Here is a 16,377-nt window from a genome sequence, read left to right as displayed (position 1 = left end):
TCTAAAAAGTGAATTATTTTTTGATATTTAGTAGTGTTGTAAAAAATGAACTCAAAAACACTTTCTAGTGTTTAGTTATGTTATGAAAAATAAATTGAAAAATAATTTATTTTTTTCGTTATTAAAATAATAAGGAACAAATCTTACAAATTAAAAAGTTAAATAAAAATAAAATTAAAAAATATAATTTCATAAATTACCTCACATAAAATAAATAATAATCAAAATAATAAAGATCAAATCTAAAAAAAAAAATGAAGAAATTAAAATAATAATAATTAACATTTCATAAAGTATTTCAAATAAAACAAGTAACAATAAAAAGAATGAGGATTAAATTTGATAGATAAAAAATTCCAATAAAAAAATAACAAGAGAAAAGAAAATAATAATTATCAAAACGAGGATCAAAATTAATATAAAAATTAAATTTTAATAAATTAAATTAAAAAATAAATATTCAAAATAAAATATATACAGGAGTAAAAAATTCGAGGATCAAATTTGATATAATCAGCAGAAAATGATATTTTTATTTTTTTCACAACTTTCGAAAAGTATTTTTCGTCTAAATTTTTCAGGAAAACACTTTTTCTGAAAACCAAGTCAGATTTTTCTTCCACTGGAAAGTGTTTTCCGTTGATTAACTTTATTGACAGCAAACAAACATAAGAAAGTTTGGAAAGTAATTTCCTGAAAATCACTTTTTGAAAAACAAACACAGCAAAAAAGGAAAATATTTTCATGAAAATCAAGCCGAATTTTTCTTTAATTGAAAAATATTTTTTGTTTATCAGAAAGTATTTTCTGTTGACTGTAAAGTATTTTTCATTAACCAGAAAGTGTTTTTCGTCAACCAACTTTTCTAATAACAAATAAATATAAAAAATTTTAAAAAATAATTTTTCAAAAACTACTTTTCAAGAAATAAACATATTCTAAGTATTTATTTAGAGGTGCAAAGACTTTTGCTTTCAAGCACTTTTAAAAAATGCATTTGTTTTTGAGAAGTAAAAGTGTTTTTTAATAATTTTGATATATTAATATTAAAAATAAAAAATATATAAACAAATTATTTTAAAAAAATCTACAGGAAAAATATATTTTAAAAAATACATGCCTAACACCAAAAAAAAATTAAATATAAAAATATTTTAATATATTTTCAAATTAAAATGTCTTTCCAAAACATATTAACAAATACCAAATACAGTAACATGACATCATTTTCAATTTTACATCACCATCCAGTTCATTTGTTTTGCTTACGTCATAATACAATTGTTTTTTCCCGCCCAATAATTTCACACTGCCCCGTCTTTTCCCTCTTTCTTTCCCATAATTAGGGTTTTCTCAAGCCAGCGCCTAAAACAAACAAAAACAAAAATCTCCACGGCCATGGAGGTCTCTTTAGTAGCCCAGCTACTGAACGACACTCTCAGCCCCGATAGCACCGTCGTTCACACAGCAACAGAATCCCTCGATCGCTTCTCTCATTCTCCTCAATTCCCCTTCTCTCTCCTCTCCATCTCCACCGGTAGCACCACCTCCATATATCTCATAACTTCTTTTAGAAGCACTCAATTAATTGATCTTACTCTCGTTTTCCGCAGGAGGCGGAAATAATGGGCAAAGCGTCGCAGCTGCCACGTACCTCAAGAACTTCACTCGGCGGAACATTAGCAGTGAAAATGCGAATTCAAAATCGAATGTCAGCAAGGAATTCAAGGATAAGCTTATGAGATCTCTTCTTCAAGTCGAACCTCCGGTTCTAAAAGTATTAGTTGAAACGGTACACACGCACATCACTTAATTTATTTTTCATTTCAACACTTGTTTGTCTCCCCTGCACACCTTAATTATGGATTTTCTTATTAAAAAAATTGCTGGCAGTTTCGGATTATTATTGCGGCAGAGTTTGTCAAGCAGAATAATTGGCCAGAGCTTGTACCTGAATTATGGTCTGCTATTCAAAATAGTAATCTACTTAGCACTGGTGCGAATTGTGAATGGAAAACTATCAATGCGCTTACGGTTCTTCAAGCACTCGTTAGACCTTTCCAGGTACTTATTTATTAATTTTTCTCTTGGCAATTCGGATATTAATATTTTTTTTTCACGTTTTATCATCAATGACAATTACTCAACTCAATTAAACTCGTTATGACTATGTTTACTACTGGGCAGTACTTTCTAAATCCTAAAGTTGCCAGGGAGCCAGTGCCACCGCAGTTGGAGCTGATTGCAAAAGAAATTCTTGCACCCTTGCTAAGTTTATTCCATCAACTTGTACAAAAGGTTCTTTAGTTGGCTTCCACTGTGCATGTTGACTATTCCTAGTGATCATAGTGATCATAGGCATGAGTTTTCAAATGATGGGTTATATTTTGCATCAAACAGGCGTTGTCTGATCAAGGTCGAATAGAAATGGAAATGGAGATGATCCTTCTTATTGTATGCAAGTGCATATATTTCACTGTAAGTACCTTTTCACGTTCTCCAAATGCTATATTGACAAACTGTTCTTAAGATCCACATTATGTGTGATCCATTTGTTTTCTGTTTTGTATTCCTAGCTAAAAGCTAGTTGCTTCTTGTGCATAACCTTGACTCCTTTGTAATTTCTCAACAAATCATTCTGACTATATTGAACAAAATGGCCTGTAGTTTTCTCTTGCATTTTATCCATCTGCCTTTTCATTTGACCTGTGTTTAGTTTTATAGGTGAGGTCGCATATGCCATCTGCATTAGTTCCACTCTTGCCTTCATTTTGTTGTAATTTGATCGGGCTTCTGGGTTCGTTGAGCTTTGATCATGGTGTTGTGCCAGATGACCAATACTCCTTACAATTGAAGACTGGAAAGAGGACCTTGCTCATATTTCGTGCTCTGATTACCCGACATCGGAAGTATTCTGACAAGTAATAGACTGCATTTTACTTTATATTGTGTTTCAGTTTTAATGCACTTTTATTGATATTTTGTAACTCTACTTTTATAGGTTAATGCCAGGCATCATAAACAGTGCTTTGAAGATTGTCACATATAGCACAAACATCAGTGTGAGCTCTCTCCTTCTCTCTCTCCCCCACTCACTTTTAAAAAATTGTTGTAGATGATCATTGCTTGGCAGCTTGCATCCACTTACAATTGCGTGCAACATGTTTCGTGGCATTGCAATTAAGCTGCATCCTGAAAATCAAAAAAGAAGAGAAAGAAATAAAAATTACTTGTATTCTCCATCTATACTGATGCAGCTGCCCCTTCCCCCTCTTCTCTTTCCTGTGTCATCAGGACTGTACTGGGTCCTAAGATTTCTCTCTTTTCTTCATTTCATGGTATGCACATGCTCAAGCTTTTATTAAAATTTAAATCCCAGCATCCAAATAAATACATATCTGTACATGTACATATGTGCAGACACAAACACACATCTACATTATTCCTAACTGTTGCAATTTATCCATATATTGTTCCATTTTTTCCTTAAACTTTTGGTGGTTTGGTACGAGTCTCTACAATTCTCATCTTCGGTTCTAGTTACATCACAGGTTGTGTTTATCCAATTTCTGCTTTGTTGATCATATCAGAACTTGAAAAGCGGTAATCTTTTTGCAGAAGCTTGATTTCCTTTCAGAGAGGATTATTTCATTAGCTTTTGATGTAATTTCAAACATCCTAGAGACTGGCCCTGTAAGTTCTTTTGTGCATTTTGAATTCTGGAAAAGTAATATTTAAGTTGATTTTTGCCTTTACTATTATTGTTGTTGTTTTCTAGTTAGTTTTATGTTCTCATTGATTCTACTACTTTCTGGTCAGTATACGGATCACTTGTTTATTGTTGGGGTTCCTGGCTTAGATACAACTCCTTTTCTAATGTTCAGTTTCCTGGAAACAGGGATGGAGATTAGTTTCGTCACATTTTTCATTTTTATTGGACTCTGCAATCTTACCAGCATTGGTCCTGAATGAGAAGGTGTGCTTTTTTTTGAAATAACAAAAAACTGTTACATTTCCTTGAGAAGTTTTTTGAATGTAATAACTTGATTTGGTTTTCTATTTTTAATTTCTTTGTGGCCTTTACAAGTAGGATGTTTCTGAGTGGGAAGAAGATGTAGAAGAGTACATTCGAAAGAACCTTCCATCTGAACTTGTATGTATAACAATTTACTCTCCTTCTAACTGTTTTGAATTTTATCATGTCCTCATTTTTAGTATATGTCCAGGGAGAAATTTCTGGATGGAGGGAGGATCTGTTCACAGCCAGAAAAAGTGCAATGAACTTGCTTGGTGTTATTTCAATGTCGAAGGTATGTACTTGATGGTTCTCATAAAGTGTTTTAACCTATATTTTTTTGGCAAAATTATTCTTCAAAGTTTGTCTTTTGATGTCTGCAGGGACCTCCCATGGGGACTTCTAGCAATGGTTCTTCAGCCTCATCCAAGCGGAAAAAAAGTGAAAAGAACAAGAGCAATAATCAGCGCTGCTCTATGGGAGAGTTGCTAGTGCTACCATTTTTGTCTAAGTTTCCCATCCCTTCTGGCACCAATGCATCTGAAGCAAGAATTATAAACGAGTGAGTTCATGGTACAGTTTATAGATATTGTTATTCCTGCTCACACTTGAATCTCGTTGATTGATAATTTTCCTAAGTAATAGCATGGCTTGTAAATTGAACTTGTGACTTATGTGTGGTTTAGTGAGATTATGTTGGCACTACATTGTCTTTCATAGATATGATTACACATCCATTTGTGAACATTGACTATGTGGATGGAACATCAATACTGGAATATTATTCATCATCATTTTCTCACTCTCATTCAGATATGCATCACTTTCTTTTATTTCCTTCATATTCTCATGTTTTTTTATCCTGTTTGTGTATTAACCATGGCAGTTATTTTGGTGTTCTGATGGCATATTACTGATTGTGGAACATCAATGTTGGAATATTATTCATCATCATTTTCTTGCTCATTCAGATATGCATTACTTTCTTTTATTTCCTATATTGTCATGTTTTCTTATCCTGTTTGTTTATTAACCATGACAGTTATTTTGGTGTTCTGATGGCATATGGTGGCCTGCAAGATGTAAGGAAATGTAATCCCACTTGTTATTGACTAATGTAATGTTTTTCAGCAAGTCTTAATTTTTTTTTTTCTGGTATTGCCATTGGAAATACAGTTTATAAGGGAGCAAAAACCTGGAAATATAACCACTTTGGTTCGAACTCGGCTGCTACCACTTTATAAGATACCTGTGAGCTCACCATACTTGATTGCTACTGCAAACTGGGTTATAGGGGAGCTAGCGTCCTGTCTAACAGCAGTGAGACTCTTGCTCATGCCATCACTTTTATTAAAACAAAAGTTGCACTGATCTACCCGTGTTCTTGTTATCTCAATTTTGCACACCCTTCCTTATGTTCCAATATTCTTGAGCAGTGAAGTTTTTTAACCTTTTCGTTTAGCAATATCTGATATCTCCTTTTGACCTCATGCCTTGCTTTCAGGAGATTAATGCAGATGTATATTCCTCGATGCTCAAGGCACTGACAATGCCAGATAATGAGAACACTTCTTGTTATCCTGTGCGAATTTCTGCAGCTGGGGCGATTGCAGAGCTTCTTGAAGTAGGTCCAAATCAGGCTCTTGATTGTGCAATTGCATTCAGTATGCGATTCTGGTTTCTGACCTCACTTTAATATTTGTTTTCCTTAGAATGACTATCCGCCACCTGACTGGTTACCTCTTCTTCAAGTTGTGATAAGTCGGATCAATGTTGAAGATGAAGAGACTTTGATATTGTTTCAGCTTCTTAGTTCTGTGGTGGAGGCTGGTGATGAGAGTGTGATGGATCATATCCCTTTTATGATCACATCATTAGTTGGAGTCCTCTCGAAGTCTATACATCCTAGGATGGAAGCATGGCCTCAAGTACGTGTTGATTCTTGAAGCTATTCTTGTGGTTTGTTCTATCAGTTGTAATTAGTTTCCTGATCATTGTATTTCTTACTTTCCAATTGGAAATAAAGTATGAAAACCCTGCTTAGCCTAACAATTTTTGGCGTATCACTTCATATGTTTCATCCACATGGAGTGAATGCAAATAAGCAAAGAAAAGAGTTTCTGATAAGATGCCATTCTCACTCAATTTCATAGTTATATTATTCGATAGCACTGATTTAAGTTCATCATTGAGTGCTGGTCCTGCTTCAGCTGAGACCTGGAGACCTGAATATGTTCATAGCTGTCAACATTTGTGCATTGAGTAGATCACTGCACTTAAGCCATTCTCTCTGTTATGCTTTGCTAACGTTTTCCCATCTGCTAGTTGGTTGCTTCCATGAATAAATTTCATTTTCTTCGATTTATTGATGTTGCTCAAGGATTCTACTGACAGCTTCCTGTAAATATTCTGTGTTTGTGGAGTACAAGGTTTTGCAGTTAGTTGCTTCACAAAAAGTGGGTCATTACCCACCAGAGAGTAGATGGCTTCACAGCATGTGCACCGTTTGTTTCAATGCATTAATAGTGTCTAGTTGCACCACAATTTGTAGGAATTTATGTCGCTATAAGTGCATACCCTCTTAGTCTTATCTTTACCTGAAATATGATGTGGAATATGTGATCATTTTTACTCATGATGTTTATAAGTGTGAAAATGTCATAAATGTGCACCGTTTTGTTAATTAATACTGTATGTTATAGGTGGTTGAAAGAGGCTTTGCAACATTAGCAGTGATGTCACAATCTTGGGAAAACTTCATACCTGAAGAGACCGGGCAGATTGGATCAAGTGAAAAATGGATATCTGGTCGAACTGCGAATGGTAAATCTTTGTCAGCACTGTTGGAACAGGCTTGGCTTACACCCATGCATCCAGTGGTAAGTCTTATTTTCTTTCAATGTTCTGGGAGAAACTTGACCAAATGTCTCTTGCTAACACATACACAGATTGCTGTTTGAAGGAAGTTGCACAAGTTGTCTGCTATCAAATAACTCATTTCTTTAGATAAATTATTGGGACACGTCTAGTGGGAGGAAATGGTTTTTGTCAGGTTTTCTCATAAATAGATTATTGTTTATCTTTAGAGTACAAATTTCATGATATGCTTCCTTGTTCAGCTTTGGGACAACTATTTTTCACTTGTGTTTTTCCCTCACTCTGTGTCCACATCAGAATGGTTCACTAGTTCATATTTTGTGCTCATGACCACATTTGTATACCTTTTGCAGGCAATTGCTGAGCTCTACTCATAATGAGTATTTATTTTCTCGTCTTTTTTTTCTTATGTCCATTTACTCTTACTTGAAGTTTTATAAGGATCAGGATGGTGAGGTGCGGCCCACTCCAATATGCTTGGATGATTCATCCACTTTGCTACGATCTGTTATGCTATCTGTTACTGGAAGCAATGCAATTCAAGAGCTTAAACTATGTGAACTATTGTTGGTTTGGGCTGATCTGATTGCTGACTGGCATGCTTGGGAAGAGTTGGAAGATTTGTCAGTCTTTGACTGCATCAAGGAAGTTGTTACTCTACACAGTAAATATGGCCTGGAGAATTTTATTGTTACACAGATGCCATCACCTCCTGCTCCACCAGTGCCACAACAATCTATCATTGAAGGCATTGGTGCTTTTGTAAGTGAGGCCATCTCACAATATCCATCTGCAACTTGGAGGGCTTCCTCATGCGTTCATATGTTACTAAATGTCCCGAGCTACTCATTTGGAACTGAAAATGTGAAGCAGTCCTTGGTTACTGCTTTTAGCCAGGCTGCATTTTCTCGTTTTAGAGAAATTCAAAGCAAGCCCTGTTCACTGTGGAAGCCTTTGTTGCTTGTTATATCATCATGCTATTTGTGCTATCCTGATACTGTGGAGTCCATTTTAGAGAGAGATTCAGAGGGAGGTTTCACAATTTGGGTGTCTGCTGTTGCTTTAGTGGCCACCAGCTCTTTTGAACCTGGTCTTTCAACAAAGTCCGAGATAAAGTTAACAGGTTAGCAGGTTACTACTGCCTTTCCTTTTTTTTTTTTTTTTTGAGAAGGGCCTTACTTGTCTCCTCTGGAATGCAAAGGAAATCTAGTCCCTTACCAATTATACATGATTTTAATCTATAAAACAAGTTGCTGCTCCTTTGTATTCTTGTCTCTTAAATTTGATTAAATTCACCTCATGTTAAAAGTTACCTTGGGTTTGGGTATTTCTGACTGAAGCTGAAGTTGAGAGTACCAATTGCTTTTTTTTTTTTCTGACTACACAACTCTATTGATTATATAAAAGTTTGCCCATAAGATTAGAAAATTTAGAAAAATCTTGTACGCTGAAGATCATAGTGCATTGTTGTTGATTCTCAGCAATGACTTTGGCCAAGGTGATAGAGCGATTGTTAGGACAACAGAATTCAGGGGTTGGTTTGTCAATGGACTGCTTTAAATCATTGCTGGAGGCATTGGTAAGGTTGAAAGAAGTGCAGGATGAAATGGAAGAAGATGAAGAAGATGGAGAGGCTGAAGAAGATGTTGATGAAGAAGATGACGACGACGATGACGACAATGAGGTCGGACTTCCAAATTATCCTTTATGAAAACAGTTTTCTAAATGACGCCATATTTTATTTCCTCCAAAGCTGTATCCACTGAGTACCTGAGCTACTTGATTAATTTTTGCAGTTGTTTATAGTAGCTCATGACTATATAGAAAAGTGATGAATCATGCTGGAAAATTGGAAGAACTATATGCTGGGGATTATGCTTGTTATCCATCTAGTTACAAGTACATTATTCTGTTTCGCATCTTGAAATCACTTTCAAGTTTAGCTCTGATTTTGTTTTTCTGATTAGGATTCTGAGGAGGATGAGCTTGAAGAAACAGAAGAGGAGTTTTTGGAAAGGTATGCAGAAGCAGCCTCTGCCTTAGAGAATGGTATGGTTGTTGAAGAGGGAGATGTGGAAGATGAAGAGCATGAAATTGAGCTGGGTAAGTCTGACTTTACATTGTTCTGTAGAAAGTGTAATTACTTGGAGGACATTCTTGTCACTGGGCAGTTGGAGGCCATGGAAAGTGTAATCACAACACAAGATTGTGATGTTGGAATGAGTTGACTGGATTGACTATCTATAGTCAAATACTGACTTGGTTTTATAATCTACTTAGTAAATGGTTCTAATTCTTTGGAGAGTGTCAAAGAACCATCTCAACCAAATAGCTTAAGTTGTTAGGTGAGGTTTCTTAATATGATTTATATTATTTTCTACTAGAGAGAGCAACACATCAAAACTAAAGAAGATGCTTTGTTGGTCTCCAATAAAACTTGTTAGATCGTCAATTAGTGATAAGGGAACTCCCAAAATATCGCTATGTGGATAATCTGACCTAGCAAGTCACTTTTAGCTGTATTTGTCTACTTACGTTTGAAGTTCTGCATCATTTCATGGTCGTCCTTTGTAACAAGTTAGACAGGATCATTATGTCGGTGTTGAATCTATTGGGTTTACCATCTCACGGATATATGTTTCTGTGCAACTTCTGCTGTCAATTTGAGTCGTTTGCTGTTTTTCATGGTGGGTTGCAGGTTTTTTGGATGAAGCAGATGTGGAGAAGGTTGTTTTGGCATTGATAGAGAGGTTCCACCACGTCCTCATACAAGGGCATGGTATACCACCCCAGATCATCTCCTGTTTCCTGGATGCCTTTCCAAAATTTAGCTGCTTCTTCCAACAATAGGAATTATGGAAATTTAGCTGCTTCTTCCAACAATAGGAATGGTCTCGTTCCAAGAACAATGGTAGGATTTTGTGATATCAAGTGTTGTTTGAGTTGTCCGCTCTTATTTTGTTGGTTTGCTTGATATAATTTTGTCCCCATCTCCCAAACCCTACTCATGATTGAGATTCATCATTGTATTTTGAAATATTTTTTTGATGGATAGAAAATTAAATTTATTATCAAAATAGAGAAATAAAAGTGAGGTGGCCATCAAGCAAAAGACACATCACAGCAATAAACATCGTAAATGCTGCGGATTGGACGGGCCTCCCTGATGTGATGGGGTCCTTGAGACTTGCGGAAAGGCTTGCTTATGTATCTGTTTTGCCGAAATCTTGAAGGCATCGAGAATAAGTCGAGGAGCAATCTGAAAATATTTTTAAAAATATTGAATTTTATTTTTTTAAATTAATATTTTTAGATAATTTTAATATGTTAATGTTAAAAATAATTTTTTAAAAATAAAAAAATATTATTTTAAATAAAAAATATTTTAAAAATTAATCACAACTGCAATTTCAAATATATTCTAAACATCTGATGTTAGCTTGCTGTGTCCAGTGAAAAATCAAACCAAAACAAGAACATGCTTCAGCTTACTAGAGAAAAAAGTTCTGCATGGGTGAGATGGAGAAGGAGATGCCCGAGTTATGTGGGACTTTTTTCCCCGGATCTTCTTGGTATTGGTTAACTATGGTAAAATCTTGTAACCAACATCGTACGTGTTTTTGTATCTCTCTTCTGCTCACGAATCGAAGTTCTTCCAAATATGAATAGTTTCTACTTTTGTATCATAAATTGGCACAATTTGTAAGTATGAGAGGACTGTGGGGTTCTGCCTTGTGACTGGGAAAAAAACATGGAGGTTCCTCGTTGCCATATTGCTTTCTCTCTCTTGACGTAGAATTTGCCAATGGCCATAACCTAAAAAGACCCAGTCATTGGACTAGGCCCTGAACGGTTTCGTTTAGCTTCGTTTGTTGGCCAATATCCAGGAAGCCACCACATCAATTTAATGTATTGAGCATGTTACAGTGCGGGAATGTGATCGTATGGAGCTGACAAGTGGCATCCTATTCTTGAGCCGTTAGCTTTGGCTCAATGAATTGAGGTGTGACGTGTACCTTTTCGATTGTTTATTTGTGGAGGGTAAAGTAGGAATCTTGCTCTGTTAATGGAATTTTGTCTGGAGCAATATAGCTTCTAGGACTATTCTCTCTGTTGTTTTTTTTTTTTTTTTTTAATTAACGTGGGTATCCGGGCTAGCTTGCGCGCACCACGACTAATCCCACGAGCCCTGAAATTAACGATCATGTAAGCCTCCAGATTATTCTCTCTGTTTTAGTGTTTGCCACTGGTGAAGTTTGGGAATTAAAACCTAACTTTAAGGCTCTACTTTCGGCTCTCTGCTATCACGTCTAGCTGCCTATCTTAGTAACATTTTTTTTATAAAAAAAAAGCATTTAGGTGTAAAAATATAATTATTATTTATAGCTCTAAATATAATAAGAAACTTACATGAAGACTAGATTTAAGTTTTCTCAGTAATATTAAATGTAATTGAAAGTAGAGATTATATAATTTGTTATTTTCTAATTTTATATTTTCAAATATAATAAAAATTAGTCATACCTAAACATAGGTTTTTCTTTTACTAAAGGATATTATCAAAATTGTAATGGCACTAAAAATGATGAAAACGATGTGGTTTATCATGTTTTTGACTAAAAGGAAAAAAGAAAAAACATAATTATTCTTTTTAGTGCTTACTGTGAGGACATGAATCTCTCATATTAGTCGCGTCCATATAAATTAGATAATATCTCATATATGTATATTTTTTTAAAAATAAATAATGTTTTATTACCTATTGGAGTTTATGATATCATATAAAAGATTTTTTTTTTTAACGGAGAAACTTTAAAAAAATAGGTCTTGATATCTAAGCCAGTTTTGTATTTAGAAAAAAAGTGTGCTTTATAATTAAAAATATGCATGTGCAACTGACAATGAATGATATTTTTATGGTTAATTCTTGTTTTTGCAAATTCTTTATGTAGCTGATATTTTTATGGTTAATTCTTGTTTTTGTAAATTCTTAAAATTCAGTAAAAGCTATTGAACATGGAAAATAAGCCATTCACTTTGTCTTCTTTCTTTCTTTTCTTGTCGATCGTACCATTATTAAGTATTAGTTAGATGCATGATAATTGCCTAATAACATTTTTTTGCCGATATATTTTTAGTCATAATCCTATCTTATATGAGACAATCTCCGTTTCTGTTTTTCTCTTTAAATCACACTAATGCTTTTTGTATAGTTTATATGCAAAGAATTAGGTTAAATGTATGTTATGAAAATAGAAATTCTCGATTAAAATAAAATAAAATTTAGTGACTCAAAGCAACGCGACAGATCATCATAACCACCGATTAAGCTAAAACCTTCGATCCCTTGTCTGAAGTCATCGAACAAAGTTGAGACAAAGCAGACGCCTTGGGCACTCAAGTCAGAGTATTCCTCGACAATCTTACAGGCACTTGACGCATGGCCATTCTTTTTTCTTTTTTTTATGAACTCTAGCAACCTGTCAAGTTGCCTACTTCAGCATGCATATAAATGGAAGCTACTCTGATTCCGTTGTCCTCAGACTCAAGGAACAGAAAAATCATGGGATTTAATAATTCAACTTTTGTGTTTCATCTTGCAATGACTTCGCTCGTCTTTTTGTTCCACTCCTCATCTGCTGTAGTGACTACCCAGGTATCCAACAAATTAATAGATACAATCAGAGAGGAAACATCAAACCCAGAATTCTGCACGATCACTCTCAAAAGTATCTCGGAGACCAAGCAAGCAGATATGAACGAGCTTGGAATCATCACTATCATGTTGGCAACGGCACAGGCAAACTAAAGGGCGCCTACAGCTTATCTGATAAAAAGGATTACAAAGGCATGGGAGGGTTGGTGAATGATGCAATGAAGATGACAAAAAAATGTGAAGATGTTTTCAACAGACCGCCAGCTCGTCCATCTCCTCGAACTGAACTTCACCTGAAAATGGCGTGGCTCAATAATATCGCACTTATAACTCTAGACGTGCTTGACAGGTGATCATAGAATACCATGAATTCTCTAGCTCCAACTACTCATAGCTGATAACACTTATAGCCTGCTGAATCAATAAATGGGCTAAAGCCTACAATACAAAGGATAGCTTGTAATTCGGAATCCAATATCTGTTGGAAGTACGATCAACTTGTTATTGTCATTTATTTTATATAACAATTAAATAAAACCATTTAAATCTCATTGTTCAATCCTGAATTGAGATGAAAAGATTGATATCCTAACATGTCAAATGCATATTGCGAGTGAATATCAGAGGAAGGACAGATAAGTAAGCCCGAGAAGGAAGATCAATAAACTTGATCGTTGACAAATCAACTGTTTGTGGCACTGGGAGAATCAATTTCATTAGCACAAGAAATATCACTTGTCGGCCATAGATGGATGACATCAGCCAAAATAAACTGAACATAAGTTAACTAGCCAGTTAAACTAGCCGGAGTAAACTAAAAATAACCTAAATGTGTTCCCGCACAGGGTTTTATCTCAAATAACTGATTACGTCAAAGGTCTTCTAAGATTAGCCAGGTATAAAATTCAGATGGCAATGTTCAAAACTGCATGATATTGCAACATCGGAGACTGAATATATATCATAACTTGACTGAAACTCATGATCATAATCAACTTGATTGAAACTCAATTTACTTGGAGCTTATTCAGAGTATATTCTGATGCAAATGCCAATACACTAATGTAACTTAAAAAGACAACCAGAATACTGAAATGAGAAATCACTCTTGTGAAAAGGAAGAAAAGAATGGTGGCAGCATCTACAAAACCCAACATCAAATGCTAGCACGCATTGTTGAGAAAATTTAAAACTCCAGTCCACTAAGCCTGCAATTTCAAAAACGTGAGTTAGAGATTTTAACTGAAAAGACCACAATTAGCAGAAAGTGAACCATTGGAAACTACACAGTTTAAATCAAGCTCTAATAAGAGCAACGAAGAAAATAGGTGTTATTGTGCCATACCTTGCTAGAAATGTTGTTTGAAAGCCAGTCCAATCCTTCATAGAGCCCTTCTCCTGAAGTGGCACATGTGCTCTGGATATACCTGAAAAACATCAACAAGAGTTACATGCTTGCTTATGTTTTTGTAAAGCAATCATGATATGGGGGGGGTGGTTCAAAAAAAGAAAGAAGAAAAAAGCATGGAGATCAAGGAAACTTTTGATTCCAAATTTGTATTCCTCCAAAAAAAAAGTGTGCATTTTGAAGCTGGAAGGAGTGGGAGCAGCACTGCATGAAGACTTCCTATTATAAATCGGTGCTTCTCATGCTTTGCAGGGTGAGTGAGAGAGACTCCGAGGGAGAATACTATCAACTTTACCAGTGGCGTTGTCTTAGAGAATGAAGACCGAGTTTATCAGTTATCTCAGCAGCATTCATTGCATTTGGAAGATCTTGCTTATTTGCAAATACAAGGAGCACAGCATCCCTCAGCTCATCCTGCCCAGAAAAAAAAGTTCATATTATTTCCTCAATCCTAGCACATCACTGCATATAGGTTTATGCAAAATTATAATGTCACTAGTTCCAATAGCATAAATGGAAGACATATCTGCCCTAGCAAAATCATAAATGATGAAAAATCAGCAAAGATAGACACCCTCAACACCTCATTCAACATCCTGTGCAGCTCGTCTCTGGCCTCACCAACTCGATCTCGGTCATTGCTGTCAACCACAAAGATAAGCCCTTGCGTGTTTTGGAAGTAATGTCTCCACAAAGGTCGAATCTGAAATCACGCATAAAAGAAATAATTTGCAGATGAGTAAAAAAACCACTTCATTTTGTTAATCGTAGTTACAAAAATTTTATGTCTCCACAAAGGTCGAATCTGAAATCATACATAAAAGAAAAAATAATTTGCAGACGAGTAAAAAAACCACTACATTTTATTAATCGTAGTTACAAAAATTTAAGTTGAGTTGACCAATAGACATGCACTAAGAAATCCAAAGGGAGCTTTATAAATATAAAAACGTCACACAGTTACTAATCCAACCAAGAGGAAAACGAATGTGTTCGCAAGCAAGGCTATTTATCAACAAGCCCCTGGATGAAAACACACATCAATGACAGACATTGATCATCATCGTTGCATCCTATTCAGAATGCCATTTGCACAATACTCAGATAAAATCCAGGAAGTTAGAAAGCAAATCCATTCACGTCAACCATGGTTTTACAACGAAGTGTAGGTAAATCCACACAATCCCAGCATGATCATTACATTAACAAAATGAAGGTCAATACTTTTTCCAATACATACAGAACGACATCATGTACGACAATCCTATCGACCACACAAGACTATTAAATCATACAACCCACGCCAAACTAGAATGACAAAAAAAAAAAAAAGAAGATTAATTGGAAGATAATAAAATAAATCAGACAGATGTGAATTACCTTGTCTTGACCGCCAACATCCCAAACAGTGAAGCTAATATTCTTATATTCCACAGTTTCCACATTAAATCCTAGCAACATATATAAACACAGATCCAACAAAAATCAGCCAATAATTAATTTTTTTTTATAAAAATATAGTTTGTGAATAAAATAATAATTTACCAATGGTAGGGATAGTAGTGACAATTTCTCCCAACTTCAGCTTGTAAAGAATGGTGGTTTTACCAGCAGCATCAAGACCTACCATCAGAATTCGCATTTCTTTCTTCGAGAACAATCGGCCAAGTAACTTCGTGAATGACAACCCCATCTCGCCTTTCCTCAATTCTTCCTCTTCTGTCACATTCAACTCAATTTTTTAACAGATCCACATCTAATTAAATTCTTCAAAGATCTAATCTAATCTAATGTAATGAGATAAGCGAGAATGAGAGAGTTACCGTGGTGTGTCGAGGAGTGACCAGTTTGAGATCTGATTTTCTTCGCTCTCTTTAACAAGGAAATGCGTTTGCTCTTCTGTCTCTCTGTGTTTATTAAAGGGTGACGCGATAGTCGGAGATAAAAATAACTAACACGGTTGCTCGAATTTCTTTATTTCGGGGCGCCGAGGGAGTCAACGGTCACATTTGTTTTGTTTCATGTGGTCACCCTTGAATTTGAAAGCGGGGTGCTAGAATCTGTCTTTTAAAATATATTTTTTAAAAAGTATATTAAAATAATATTATTTTTAATTTTTAAAAACTATTTTTTATATCAATATATTAAAACATTTTATTTTTCACCAAACTTCCGTACACTTTTTAAAATCTTTTGTAACTGTTATTCAGGATGCCAAACGAAGAAACGAATGTAGAAAGAAATTTATGTCACTGTTATTCATAACTCGATTGGAGAAAGCGAGAAATCTGGAACGCTCCGAGCATAAATCTATGTAGCATCGGAACGCGATGCCAATTATGATTTATAAAAATTTAATTCTTTAATATATTTTTAATTGTTTTAAAACGTTAATTTATTATACTTCCAAAATAAATTAAA

At 35.0% G+C, this 16,377-nt stretch overlaps 2 protein-coding genes across 7 annotated transcripts; one reads left to right on the top strand and one right to left on the bottom strand.

The window, feature by feature from the left end:
* The first annotated feature begins 1,309 nt into the window (after window positions 1–1,309).
* LOC105115974 (ARM repeat superfamily protein) lies at window positions 1,310–10,019 on the top strand. Of its 4 annotated transcripts, none has more exons than XM_011013099.1 (22): window positions 1,310–1,537; window positions 1,614–1,792; window positions 1,894–2,064; window positions 2,188–2,298; window positions 2,401–2,478; window positions 2,725–2,921; window positions 3,002–3,062; window positions 3,619–3,693; window positions 3,899–3,976; window positions 4,091–4,153; window positions 4,227–4,310; window positions 4,399–4,577; window positions 5,058–5,097; window positions 5,192–5,335; window positions 5,520–5,639; window positions 5,728–5,943; window positions 6,718–6,894; window positions 7,325–8,015; window positions 8,374–8,576; window positions 8,860–8,995; window positions 9,591–9,717; window positions 9,754–10,008. In XM_011013099.1, exons 1-22 carry the CDS (start codon window positions 1,399–1,401, stop codon window positions 9,776–9,778), a joined length of 3,294 nt encoding a protein of 1,097 aa, XP_011011401.1. In that variant the 5' UTR covers window positions 1,310–1,398; the 3' UTR covers window positions 9,779–10,008. The 4 variants fall into 4 exon arrangements, with proteins under 4 accessions (XP_011011401.1, XP_011011417.1, XP_011011410.1 ...); XM_011013115.1 differs by having other exon boundaries at window positions 1,311–1,537; window positions 7,340–8,015; window positions 9,591–9,752; window positions 9,786–10,019; XM_011013108.1 differs by having other exon boundaries at window positions 1,311–1,537; window positions 7,334–8,015; window positions 9,591–9,752; window positions 9,786–10,019.
* A 2,027-nt stretch (window positions 10,020–12,046) lies between these two features.
* LOC105115964 (ADP-ribosylation factor 1) lies at window positions 12,047–15,981 on the bottom strand. 3 transcript variants are annotated; one of them, XR_840452.1, is made up of 8 exons: window positions 15,780–15,981; window positions 15,502–15,672; window positions 15,337–15,407; window positions 14,540–14,659; window positions 14,252–14,370; window positions 13,894–13,975; window positions 13,655–13,756; window positions 12,047–12,057 (listed from the first exon to the last, which is right to left on the bottom strand). XR_840452.1 is itself a non-coding variant. In XM_011013077.1 (7 exons), exons 2-7 carry the CDS (start codon window positions 15,647–15,649, stop codon window positions 13,751–13,753), a joined length of 546 nt encoding a protein of 181 aa, XP_011011379.1. In that variant the 5' UTR covers window positions 15,650–15,675; window positions 15,780–15,979; the 3' UTR covers window positions 13,508–13,750. The 3 variants fall into 3 exon arrangements, 1 of the variants encoding a protein (XP_011011379.1); XR_840451.1 differs by having other exon boundaries at window positions 15,502–15,675; window positions 15,780–15,979; XM_011013077.1 differs by lacking the exon at window positions 12,047–12,057 and having other exon boundaries at window positions 13,508–13,756; window positions 15,502–15,675; window positions 15,780–15,979.
* Window positions 15,982–16,377: the final 396 nt, after the last annotated feature.

The sequence above is a fragment of the Populus euphratica genome, unplaced genomic scaffold, assembly GCF_000495115.2.
Source record: "Populus euphratica unplaced genomic scaffold, PopEup_1.0 scaffold5.1, whole genome shotgun sequence".
In the NCBI taxonomy this organism is placed as follows: Eukaryota; Viridiplantae; Streptophyta; class Magnoliopsida; order Malpighiales; family Salicaceae; genus Populus; species Populus euphratica.
The sequence above is the reverse complement of the archived record's forward strand: the minus strand, read 5'-3'. Positions and strand labels throughout refer to the sequence as shown.

What these genes read in the sequence shown, in the direction of transcription:
- LOC105115974 (XM_011013091.1), top strand. Translation starts at nt 1,399, where the DNA reads ATGGAGGTCTCTTTAGTAGCCCAGCTACTGAACGACACTCTCAGCCCC. An exon ending in CATCGGAAGTATTCTGACAA is followed by an intron (nt 2,922 to 3,001) that starts GTAATAGACTGC and finishes CTACTTTTATAG; the next exon opens with GTTAATGCCAGGCATCATAA. An exon ending in ACGACGATGACGACAATGAG is followed by an intron (nt 8,577 to 8,859) that starts GTCGGACTTCCA and finishes TTTTCTGATTAG; the next exon opens with GATTCTGAGGAGGATGAGCT.
- LOC105115964 (XM_011013077.1), bottom strand. Translation starts at nt 15,649, where the DNA reads ATGGGGTTGTCATTCACGAAGTTACTTGGCCGATTGTTCTCGAAGAAA. An exon ending in CACTACTATCCCTACCATTG is followed by an intron (nt 15,408 to 15,501) that starts GTAAATTATTAT and finishes ATATGTTGCTAG; the next exon opens with GATTTAATGTGGAAACTGTG. An exon ending in ATGTTGGCGGTCAAGACAAG is followed by an intron (nt 14,660 to 15,336) that starts GTAATTCACATC and finishes GCGTGATTTCAG; the next exon opens with ATTCGACCTTTGTGGAGACA.